Here is a 13030-nt window from a genome sequence, read left to right on the forward strand (position 1 = left end):
CTTCCTGACCCAGGAATTGAACCCTCATCTCCTGAGTCTCAATATTGCATTGTATTATTTACCCACTGAGCCACCTGAAAGTGTGAAAGTCGCTTAGTCGTGTCTGACTCTTTGTGACCCCATGGACTATACAGTCCATGGAATTCTCCAGGCCAGAATACTGGAGTGGGTAGCATTTCCCTTCTCCAGGGGATCTTCCCAACTCAGGGATCGAACCCAGGTCTCCCACATTGCAGGTGGATTCTTTACCAGCTGAGCTACAGAGTAATCTTTCAATATTCAGATCACCTGCCTCCTTGCTGCAAACTTGTACACAGCCTGGCTCCTCCCCTGCCTCCTCAGAGTTGGCTCTCTCAGGGATTGCCTGAGATGCTGTCTCCTGGGTTCGAGTCCTAACATTCTCACTGAATAAAACCTAACAATCAACTTAAAGGTTGCACATGTTTTTCCAGTCAACACTACCAAACCTACACCCTCCAGATTCTGAGAGCCTCTGGTCACTTGGTTCCCAATTCTAAGGCTAAGAACCCAGCCACACACACAGTTCGGTGTCTGGCCCAGCATCCTTCTCATTTTACACTGGACCAGGAATTGGGGGCCCCCAGGAGAAGAACTGGGATACCCACATACTTATTTTCTCCATCCCCACTTCTTCCCAATCACCAAAATGCTTGGTTTGGCTACACAGAAAGAAGGGCTGATTTTTTTTTTTTAACCTGTGAATGATTTACCATGCATCTCAAAAGGCTAGGATGAGTAAATCCATCATGAGTAAAAACATCATGCTGTTAAATGTGTCTCACTAAATTTATTGCTGTGCTGTTCTTGCCTAGTCAACCCAGAACGTGGCTCATACAGCCTGGTATCTGCAACTTAATCAGGAGCTCCAGGACCCTCAGCACAAAATTTAGCCCATTCAAGTTTCCCCTTTAGGGAAAGGGGAGAACAACTGCGTATGACACAAACCGGGCCACTGAGGTCAACCATGGGCCAGCACAGCAAAGTCAAGTCTGTGGGTCAGAACCAGCCAGCTCCTGTTTATGTAAATAAAATTTTATTGGAACACAGCCACGCTCATTTGTTGGTATTTTGACTGCAGAGTTGAGTAGTTGCTACGGACCACAGGGCCTTCATAGCTGAAATGTTTACTAGCTGGCTCTTTACAGGAAAGCTTTGCCGAGCCCAGGACCAGGAAGTAGAGCTGGGGAGCTGTGCTAACTGCTGAAGTGTAAATTAGCATCTCAAAGGCAAATGACAACTGGTGATGACTTACTCTACAGATCAACAGTCAACGGAACAGCAGACAGGCAACCAGCTCAACTGGTTGTGATCAACTGGCTGCGGTCCTCCCCTGAGTGTCCTGCCTTCTCCAGAGCACGCCCTGCTGCCCCCCAAATGGAACTTGATGCTTTAAGTGAATTAAATTGTTCATCTGCCATATGTTATTTTCAGGGCTACAGCTTAAGGGTTTAATTTGTCTGTCTACCAAAAAAAAAAAAAAAAGCTTTGTGGAGGGGGTGGTGGAGGACATGTCTGAGTTCAGTACTTGTTTTCTGTGGGTCAGAAGCCCACATAGTAGGAAAAAAAACCCTCACATCTGTTATACAAACACAACTTGTGGAACCAAAAATAAAACCCACACTGATGAAAGCTGGCGTGTTGCGAGATATAATTTTAGACTTAATTTTAAGACTGTAGAAACAGCCTCACTGAAATTTAAAAACCACAACCTCGCCTCCCTCACCACCCGCCCCCCCGCAAATACCCAATCCCTCTTTGTGATTAAGCTCAACCCTGCTTTAGAGGGCAACACACTCGAGGCCCTTTTACAAACTTCCCACCTCACCTGGGGTCCCAGTTCCCCCAGATAAGGATGGGGAGAAAGCATTCCTGAGTTCTGACGTGACCCTAGAGGTCAACAGAAGGGACCGCTAAGCTGACACCACCATCTCCAATAATCACGAATGGAATTCAGATATTTTTAACTTTCAAACACAACCACGTGCACATGTGGCCTGATGCTAGGGGCGCCTTCCTTATACACAGAAAGTGTAAAAGGAGGCCCAGTTCTCACGCCCACATCCCATGCACTTGGCAGTCACACAGGCAGGAAAGAAGGGAGGGTGGGAGGGAGGAAGGGAAAGAGGAAGCAATGGAGGGAGGAAGGAATCAGTTACGTGACTTAAAAGATTTTTTTTTGAAACAAGAACTCAGATTACAGTTTAACCAAGTAACATGATCAGTCTTTTAAATCTTGTTATCAAGACTCAACTATTCACAATATTTATGCTTGCTGCTCGAAGCAATCTGAGGCTACTGTTGTGTGTTGTGGCATTTGTCTGTGCCTCTGGCCCTCTCACAGCAGAACTGTTTCCAGCCATAAGATCTTGTCTGTCCCATTTATCTGTAGAGAGCTCCAAGGCCTCTACAGATTGTTGCTTAACAGACACTTTTAATGATGACAGAAAAAAGGGTTAGGAAAACTTCAGTTCTCACAGCTCATCCTCCCTCGCCCACAGGGTGATGCATCCTGAAATGGAGATCCTACTAACATCCAATGCTCCCCAAAAGCTTCTGGATAATGGATCCTCCAGACAAAGGACAATAACTATTGTTGCTTGTTTTCTGGCTCCTGGGAAGCTCATTATTACTGGACAAGGGTCAAACCTCTTTGTCTTTGGTCCAGACTCAAAAAGGCTCTCAGCAGGGTTTCACATTAGTTCAGATCACTGCCTGCAGAACCAGCCTGCTTCCCACCATCATTTCCCCGCATTCACTGAGTACCGAGGGCTGGGGCCTGAGCCACGGAAGAAGCGACGGATGAGGGGCCACAGGGATGGTCTTCTCCAGGGGGTGGTACATCTGGATGCAATGTGGACCTAAGATAAAACTGTTTGGAAACACGTGTGCCCAGAGTCACCCAACTGAGAGCGGAGGGGACCCAGAAGATTTAAAGAGATGGAATCTCACTGCCAGCACACCCCTGGCTAACTCTGATCAGGCCACGGTGAGAATTCCCCCTCTGTATTCTACAGAGAACTTGAAGTTCAATGGCCCAGACCAACCTTTAACCTCAGAAACACGCTCGCTGATCCGCTGGACACATATAAGGAGCAACACCAGTACAATGAACTCAGCAGCTGTTCAGAAGGAGGACTTTTGAAAAGCATTCTATCTCAGCTGAATTAAAAAAATTAAAATAAAAAAACTCCAGAATCAGATAACTGGGTCAGCAATTTTTTGGGGTGGGGGGCACTAATTCAACACTTGTTCTAACACAAAACAGAAAATACCAGCTGAGACTATAGAGTTCTGCTCCCTATAACTTGGAAATGCTACAGCAACACCTGTTGCAAGGTCTCAGGTACAAGGTTCTCTTAACATTCAACCAATAAAGACCAAAATCAAAGCAAGAGCCAGGCTTTCCAGCTTGAGCATGAATACCTGTCATTCTGTGCTGTGACAAATTACATGGTGTTTGTGACCAAAGTGGAGTATTTTTCACTGCTGCTGTTTACTTTGAAAAGATGGTCACACCAAACACAACTTGAAGGCAGGTTCTATTTCACACGCAAAGCCACCGCATAAGTCAAGAGTAGATTTGTGGTTGCCCCTGTTTTCTACTGCAGACTAACTGTCGTCCCTGGAGCCCAGCTTCTGGCTCTCACAAGGGAAGGAGGCTGGTGGGGAAGGTAAGCTAAGGAAGCTGCTGAGGCCCACGTTTTTCCAGAGGAAATGCTTCTCCCTCGCCGTAAGTCCAGAAGGAAGGTCAGGAATCGTGAGGAAGGGGGTTTGCTAAGGCTTCTCCTGCTACTTCTGTGAACGTCTCAGCAACAGCCAGACCCGGCTGAACAGGCCAGAGAGGCGCCCCTGGCGGGGGACCAGCGGTCCTGGGTCCTTGTCCAGCGCTACCTGGTGTCACGGCCTTGGACAAGCCACCTCCCTGGGCCACGCCCTCTCATCTGTCAAAAGAGGAGACTGGTTAGGATTATAACGGAAGATTCTGCCGCTGTGAAATAATGTTTTACTCAAATTATACTGTAAAAAGAGCAATATTTTCTCTGCATAACATGTAACACCACATAGTATCTGCTGTCTCTTCACTGGGGAGAAGACATAAATAGAAGCTGCATCCTTTTTTCCCCCCATTTATTTTCTCTTTAACTAGATTCTTTAACTAGTAACTTTGTTTCATGTATTTTTTTTTTAATGCCCTGTGACTAGCAAGGGACCGGGAACAGAAGGGCTTTCCCCAAAACAATACTATCCCTAATGCTTTCATATTCCTAATATTGCAGGTTAAACATAAAAAGTAGAACAGCTCATTACCGAATTTCAGCATAGCGGATCAAACATAGTGGATCCCCTCTAACATAGTGGGTCAAAGCTCTGTCAACTCTAGGAACCACCAAAGCCAGCTAAATGTCACTAAACTGACCACAGGTGTACTCAGGAGAGCATTCTGAAATCTAACTTTTTCTGAGGCAAGTAGCTTCTGTGTTCCTCTACAGTCTGTGGGAACTCTGGAATTTGAAAATGGAGTACCATCTGGGAGAAATACAAGTTCCAACAACATCCTCAGGTCACCCATGTGGATAGTTACCTACAGAAAGAAGTCTGAGGGAAGCGGACATGTGAAGCCGGAGACAGGAGGACAATCCAAGTCTAAATAAGACAACTGGAATGTGACATCAGGAAGCCCGGTGGGGCTGAAGCAGGACTGCCTGAGAGCAGAGTGGAAACCCAACACTTTATGACCTTTGTGGGGAAGTATGTGGTCAGCACTGGACCTGGAAAAAGTGGGGAGGATGATCTGTCAGGATCCAGGACCTGTCCTGAGAAAAGCATGCCTTAACCAGCAGACACATCAGGATGTGAATAACCAAAGCCAGAAATGAAAGCACCGCCTCAGGGAAAGGACCAGGCCAGGACCTCTTCACTGCCCCGTGTGGGGGTGGGGGATGGGGGGAATCACCAGATACGGATGTGGCTTGGAACAAGCCTGGCTATAAATAGTACTTCTTTATTTCACTTTCATCCATCTACTTCCAAACAATCTTATGCTAATACAGCTAATATACATGAATATCCCATTAACACATCTTCTTCTCCTTCTAATGAATAGTGAAAATGACTGGGAAATACAGGCCAAAGATAATTTATACATCACCTCTAGGGGATGTGTTGAGAGAAACTGGATTTTCTGAATAAATAGAGAAAAATCCTTTAAGCCCATCCTGCTACCTCCATTCCAAGGGCCTACATCCATAGCTGGCAGCCTCAACATCCATCCCTGTTCCCCTTCCCTAGCAAATTTGGACTCCATAATAACTGTAGAAATCGTGATTAGAACATATACTTAAATTTTTTTTAAGGTGGGGGAGGTGATGGCTGTAACCTGGGAGTGGAACTGAAAGGGGGCCGATTCAGATCCCATCAATGCCCCACTTCCACCCTACATGGTCCTGAGACTGAGCAGTCCACTGAGTCCACTGGACCAAAGTGACTAGGGCAATTTCTAAATGGCTCCTTGGACAAAAACGCCAGATTCCAGCAAGCCAAGGGCAGACCAGCCACGGCAGGAAGGGGCTTCTCGGGTCCAGCCTGGGCCTGTGCGAACAGATCCGCACAGACCACTGAGCACACTCGGCAACCTCCCTCCTCATCGGGCTGGGCAACGAGCCTGGGGTCCATTCTGATACGTACAAGCCTTTTCACAAACTCAGAGTTTAAGCTGTTTCAGGAGATGCACATCCAAATGCCTTTCTTAGGAAGCAGGAAGTAAGGATAGAGGTAAGCATCCAGCAACGGGGCCTACGGTGAGCGAGCACGCTTGGCCCTCTAAAGGAAGCCAACTGCACATCACAAAAAAAATCTGCGGGGCAAACAAGAAGAGCTTGTAAACCAACAAACAATTCCTGGGCTAGGAGGTTTCCAGGGGCACCTGAAATCTCTGGGTGCGGCCCTGGCTAATGGGTGGGGCTGTGGTTGGCTTTTATCAAGTCCAGGGAAAGAATGGAATTCAGAAGCTGCTTTTAAGACACTGAGGAGCTGCAGCCGAGGCAGCCCCTCACCTCTGGGATCTCATCCTTCTCAGCTTTCCTTTTCTGCCTACATTATCATCCTGTGCTGAAAAGAACCAAAATGCTCTTTTCATCCAATCATAGGAAGGATGCAATTTTACATTCCTGCTCACTCAGAGGAAAATGACCTAAACTCATCAGCAGAAAGTCATGTATATAAAGCAAAACATGTCTCCAAAAGAGAGCAAGTAAGACTATAAAATGTAACACTTTTTACAACAAATGAAGGAACCAAAAAGATGACTGCTATCAAAACCAAAGATCAGAGTAGCTTCTCCTCTCAATACAAGGAATGATTCTTCAAATGTTAAATTTCAAGCAAACCCACACACACTACAACAACAACACAAACACCCGTCCTTCGCAATATGGAAGATGTGTTCTGGTTCTGAAAAAATAGTAAGACACAAAGATTCAGCCATCTCAGGCACCATCGACCACTCCATCAATAAGTCAGCCTGGGGACCAAGTGAACACAGGATGGAGGAGACGGATCTGAGACGCTTCAGTGCAGGGACCTGTGGGCTCTTCCTACCTGGACCTGGCACACAGCTCACAGGGAAGCAGCCCCAAGGGCTACATATGCCCTGTCCTCCCTTTTCCAGCACTGGCTTAGTCTTCAGAGCTCCTATCCCACAGGAAACAAGAAGAGCCTTCCTTCGCACAGCTTCCCAGGATGCCCAAACCTCAGTGTCAGCATCCCTCCACATAGAAGTGACAGTTTGATTTGGTGGTGCCGGGCAGAAGGCTTACATCTCTCACCCATTTTGCAGTTGTTCCCCTACATTCTAAAGTGGATTTTTAACCCCACAGGCATCAAATATCTCAAGACTATTTCTGAGTGAATTACACAGTTACTGACAATGATGACTTGCAATAAAACGGATGGTATGTTTTGAGATGGGAGAAATGCTCACAGGAGAAGACAGAAACCACGCCCAGGTCAACCAGCACAGCAGAATCAGAGTGCTCATGAGAAAGAGGAGGTTTCGGAGGGAGGAGGGAGGATGCGCACTCATCTTCTCCTGGGAGAACACCAAGATCGCAACTCGCGGCTGAACAACCACTGACAGGAGAATGTGGCAACCCACCAAAAAGATAGCCCATGACCAAGGACAAAGGAGAAGCCCCAACAAGACGGTAGGAGGGGCACAATCACGTTTAAAATCAAACTTCACATCTACCAGAGACTCTAGGAGGGCGCACACCAAACCTTGTGCGCACCAAGACCCAGGGAAAGGAGCAGTGACCCCACAAGAGACCCTGCCTGGGTCTGAGGGCCTTCTGCGGAGGCACGGGTCAGCAGTGGCCTGCCGCAGGGCCAGGGCACTGGCAGCAGCAGTCCTGGGAGGCGTGGCGTGTGGCATACGTCCTCGTGGAGGAGGTCGCCATTAGCCCCATCAAAGAGCCCTTGGGTGGGTCCTCCACAAACCGGAAAACAATCACACCCAAGAAGTTCTCGCACTGTTGCAAAAGTTCTAGGCCCCACAACAGACTTCCCAACCTGGGGATCCAGCAAAGGGCCTGAGAACCCCCAGGGAATCGGACTTTGAAGGTCAGCGGGATTTGATTACAAAACTTCCACAGGTCTGGAGAAACAGTGAAAAGAGGCAGGATGAAGTCTAGCCCAGCAGCTCTTGGCAGCTGCCTCTTGCTGACTTCAACATACGCCACGTTCTGAAGCCAAGGTGAAAACTGAAAATAACTGAAAAAGCACTGCCTTATCCCCTTCACCCTCACACCGGAGGCCTGCGTGGCTCTGGACAGAGCCCTGGCCATTGTGCACGAAGGCAAGGCTGCTGCGTGGGAGGCAATTACACACTCCCATCCAGACTGGGGAATGGATACATGCTTTCCCCTCTTTCTCTCACATCCTCCGACATCTCCACAGGCCGGCAAAGCGAGGGCAAGGACTGCGGCAAAGCCCAGTGTGTGTCCCCACAAGGGGACCTTTCAGCGCCTGCCCTCAAGCAAGGCCTGAGGATGAAGTCAGCCTCTATTCCATCGGCCAAGAAACAAACCGACTTTGTGACCAGCTGGCCGGCCAACGCTATGAGGCCTCAGAGATGGAAAAAGGTTGGTTTCGCCCACAGGAGCCTCATTCCCTATGCAGAAAGCCCAGCCAAACCATTTTCAAGTAAATACATTCAGGGGACAGGCACAGAAACATTTATAAGAGCCTCTGTGGGGAGTCGGCGTTGCCCCTTCCCTTCCTCCCTCCCTTCCTCCGCCCTCTGCTCTGCACGCTGCACACACACCACTGCTGCCCTCACCTCCCTAAGTATCCCAGCCTGTTTCTATGACAACAGCCTCCTACTCAAGAATCTATAATGGCTTCCCATTTGCCATGAGGCCATAGCCAAATGCCTCACCTTAGCCCTGAAATTCCTGCAAGTCACTTTACCTGCCCATGTCTCCTCCCTGTCCTTCTACACATGCCTTGTCCTTGTTCTTCCCACAGAGCCTCGTCACTAAGAACTCAGTCAGCCTAGGTTCAAATCCCAACTTCCCCACTTGCAGCTAGAGACCTTGGGCAAGGTATGTAAATGACTCTGAGCCTCAGTTTCCTCATCTGTAGAGCAGGAATAGTGGCAGGACCTATTGCTCAGGTTGAGTACAGTAGTGAGGAACTGAAATGATTCAAGTAAAATGCTTACAATAAAACCTGGCACATGGTATCACCCAACAGATATTAGCAACTGAAATACTCATTATTATCACATGAGTCACTCTTTCATGAAGCCTTCCCTAGCAACATCGGTCAGCACCTTCTGTCCCCATCCCCCTTTTTTTTTCTTAAAAAAATAAACAACCAACAACAAATCTTCTGTTTCTTACATGTTCTGCAAACAGTCAGAAGCCATGAATACTGGCTGGAGTTGTTGGGGACTGTTCCATAAGGTAGGTTACTTGGATGGCAATCAAATGTTACAAATTATTATTATTAAACTCATATCCTAAAATACGTCCCATCGTTCCCAAATTAGCTTTACCTCCAGCAACATTTCTGATGGGTTCATCTCTAAAGAGATTGTGTATCTGAGATCCAAAGCCTAATCTACAGAGACTGAAAGTTTCTAAAGAGTCCCATGGACACTCTGGCAGTTTCTCCCAGAGTGACACGCTGGGTCCCTGAGCCAATGCTTGTTCACTTAAAAAGAGAACATTCAGTTACCTGAAAAGCTGAAGTAATCAAAGTAAGAGGTAAATCTACTCTTTCAAATATGCCTCCTCTCAAACTTCTTGTCACAAACATTTAAGATTAAACCATGGTAAGAGAAAGAGATGAGTGGCAAACACAACTGAGATACGGTAGGACCTGGTGTAGTTAAATAAAGCAGCCTTGGCCCTTGGTCTCCCTGCCGCCAAAGTTCACAGCGCTTCATGCATCCTCTCATATGGCACCATTTCTACCTGGTTTTAAGCCTCAGGAGACTTTATACCAGTCTTCGGAGTTACAAGCTCCTTTTCTCTCAAGTTTGAAGGCCCCATAGCTCCCAACGCAGGGCCTTATTGAGCCAAGATCCGCTGTTTAAAGCAGAAGAGAAACTAAATTTCACAAGTTTTGACATTAGTTCCAATATATTCCAGACCATACAACCCCAGTAATAAGAGCCTTACCCTACAGAAAACTTCCAAGGGCCTACCTTAACTAATGGGTAAGACTGTAACAAGTACATCTAAGAAAATGGTTTTTCTGAAGCCCTTGAGTACATTTAAAATAGTCTGCACTTGCAGCCTAAGGTTGGGGGGAACAAACACTTCCTTGGGAGTTGCTCCTGGTGGCGCCATCTCCATGGTTCCAGCAGGGTACTGTCTGATCTTGCCCCTCTGGGCAAGGGAAGATGGGTCTGGGCCCCTGGAAGACGCAGTGCTAAGCACTACGTCTGTGGGGCAAATGGGGTCTGGCTGGTCAGCCTTTCTTCTTCTCCACCTTTCCCTCTGAGGAGAGCTGCCCCCAGAGAACACGCCTGCAGCAAACATGCCCCTGCAAAGGAAGTGTTCCCTGGCTCAGGTGGGGTCCCCAGGTGGGTTAAGTCTGACTCATTTTGGGGGTTCAGTAGTAGGAAGCCCACTTCCTTGCAAATATGAGTCACGCTGTCTTATACCAGCTTTGGGGGGGGGATAAAAGTGATGTTTGTATCTACCTGCTGACATTGTAGTATTTTTTGTCAATTTATTCAGAACCGGAGAAGGGAAGGATGGTGTTATTTATTGGGCTCCCTCAGGATCCCCAACCCATCCCCCCATCATCAGGCCCATTATGAGGAAATTCCAGAAAAAGGTCCCATATGTGTCTCTCTCAGCATCACATACCAGGGATACCTTGCAGATACTGCCCAGGCAATGACTGGAAGAAAATCCATCCTTCACCCCTGGAAACACCCACCCTACAAGTGACATGTCCAGAAAAGTAAAACCCGCCCTTTAGCCCACTCCTCATTATCTGTGGGATGGTCTAGGCTTTACCACACTGGCCATGTTAAGTGTTTATATAATAGCTGTGACTAGAGACACTGGCAGTCATCCTTGCTGCTGCTGCTGCTAAGTCGCTTTAGTCGTGTCTGACTCTGTGCGACCCCATAGACGGCAGCCCACCAGGCTCCGCCATCCCTGGGATTCTCCAGGCAAGAACACTGGAGTGGGTTGCCAGTTCCTTCTCCAGTGCATGAAAGGGAAAAGTGAAAGCGAAGTCGCTCAGTCGTGTCCGACTCTTAGCAACCCCGTGGACTGTAGCCTACCAGGCTCCTCCGTCCATGGGATTTTCCAGGCAAGACTACTGGAGTGGGGTGCCATTGCCTGCTCCAGCAGTCATCCTTAGGACAAAGGAAAAGTGCAAAAGTCTACAAGGAAAGACTACACATCTACTCAGGAACAGCCATCAACAAAGCTAAGACAACACACACAATCTTCTCCACCAAAAGCATCAGAAGGCATCTGACCTACCACTCGAGATCAAGATGGTGAAGGGTTTGCCCGCTCAGAAAGAAAGCATTGAAGAGGCTTCAGCAAGGTTCAGGGAGAGCAGGTATAATCCCAAACCACCCGGGGTGGCTGGGCCCCATGCTCTACACTGAATACTTCCCACACCCCCTCATCAACCATCGTCAGTGATGGGCAGAGTGGAAGGGGGGGCTGACTTACGTGTTCCCTCATCTCGTTGGCCACGGTGTTGGACATCATGATGCAGCAGATGATGACGACCAGGATGAAGTAGAGCGCGTACATGAAGCGGGTACTCCGGGACTGACGGATCTTGGGCCCACAGCAGTAGGAGCAGCCAGCATTCCCACAGCAGCAGGCCAACTAGGAAAAGAACACAAAGCGTCTTCTCAGAGCCCCTCCTTTATAGAACTACTGAGCCCAGACCTCTGTAGGTGAGCTACCATCCTTCCGAAGTGTCCTACCCATAGGACATGTGTGAACATTTGAGTGTGTGATCAAAGCTGTCGCCAGGATTGGTCTGACATCGTCTTTAATAAACATGGTGAGGCTTGGGAGATGTCCAATAACTAAGCAGAAAAGGCACCCTTCACCCGAAGCACTGTGATCACTCAGACAAAAACAATCAGGGAAGAGCACAAGAAGCCTAGAACTAGAAGAAGAACTAAGTGAAGTGGGAAGGACGGGAAAACCAAGAAGCTGAGCCCAAGAAAGAGACCTGTCGAAATCCATAGCCAAAGAACGAACTGCATGGCATGGTGGGGATTGGGGCGGGGGCCGGAAGGGGGCGGATTACCACAAACAGGAAGCACAAGATACGGGCACCCATCAGAGGTTCACACACTAAGGGCAGGCTTGAGGCTAATGAGTGGAGCAGGACTGGGCTTTATTGGTCAATGCAACTGGACATGACTTGAGAATATTAAATAAAACAGGGATTAAGTTTTCAGGTTTGGGTCTGGTGTTAATTTTTTTTTTTCTTGCCGAGTTTTTCTTCTTTTTTTAAAGAGTAGTTTCAGGTTTTACAACAAAATTAAGGGGAAGGCACAGAGGTGTCCCATATGCCTCCTATTCCCACACATGTATAGTCTCTCCCACTATCAATATCATTGACCAGAATGGTACATTTTTTAAAAAATTTTACCAAGGATGAACCTGCACCGGCACCTCATAATCACACCAAGTCCGTGGTTTACCTAAGGGTCCGTCCTCGGGGTCCTGTATGTAACGGATTTAGATAAATGTCCAATGATATCTATCCATCATTATAGTATTAGAGTATTTTCACTGCCCTAAAAGGAAACTCTTCTTTAGTAGGCACTGGGCAAGAGAACACAGTGTTGTTAAAAGCTCCAAGTATTCAGCTGGCCTGGATTTAGGACCTGGCTCTGCAACCTATTAGCTATGAGCCCCAAGCAAGTTTCCTTACTTTTCAAGACTCAGACTCCTCATGTATTAGAGTAAGGGTGGTAACAGTGCTTAATGTACTGGTGGTCTCTTGGATAATCTAATCAGACACACCTGGTTTTAGGGAAGAATTGCCATTTAGTAAATAGGGAATAATACAAAAGAGATTACCAAAAACTATGAATAACCACCAAACCTATGTGTTTTAACACTATATATAAAAACCTAACAATGCAATCTTTTGATCATGATTTAGCAGGAAGCTCAGAGTTTTGCATGGCTTCAAAACAAGCATCAATTAGAAGGCTACACTATAAACATCACTTACGGTAAGAAGAGATCACGGGTGTAAGATGACAACAGGTTGTAATCATTAGGACAGATCTTAGAAACATACACATTTCCCAAATTATTTAATCTACTTAATGAAATCGACATTGTTTAAGCCCTTTGTCATTCTGCACTATTTCATTAATTGATATTTCTTAATGCACTCTTTCCATCTTACATGCAGTTTTCTAAGCCATTTTCCTCAAGACTCTTCTTGCCTCGTAAGGCCGGGTCACTGCTTTGCAAGATCAGCTACTCTATCGGGC

At 47.2% G+C, this 13030-nt stretch overlaps 1 protein-coding gene across 6 annotated transcripts in view; it reads right to left on the reverse strand.

The window, feature by feature from the left end:
• The window catches only part of SERINC5 (serine incorporator 5), a 100837-nt gene that overhangs the window by 38765 nt on the left and 49042 nt on the right, over nucleotides 1-13030 (reverse strand). For all 6 annotated transcript variants that reach the window (XR_014058481.1, XM_081506036.1, XM_081506035.1 and 3 more), the window contains one exon: nucleotides 11229-11390. Coding sequence is in view for 5 of the 6 variants with exons in the window: in XM_081506036.1 (XP_081362162.1) it covers nucleotides 11229-11390 (162 nt within the window). In the remaining variant the exon portion in view is untranslated. The remainder of the gene's footprint in view (nucleotides 1-11228; nucleotides 11391-13030) is intronic.

This window comes from Giraffa tippelskirchi, chromosome 7, assembly GCF_054371585.1.
Source record: "Giraffa tippelskirchi isolate mGirTip1 chromosome 7, T2T-mGirTip1v1.2.pri, whole genome shotgun sequence".
Taxonomy (NCBI): Eukaryota; Metazoa; Chordata; class Mammalia; order Artiodactyla; family Giraffidae; genus Giraffa; species Giraffa tippelskirchi.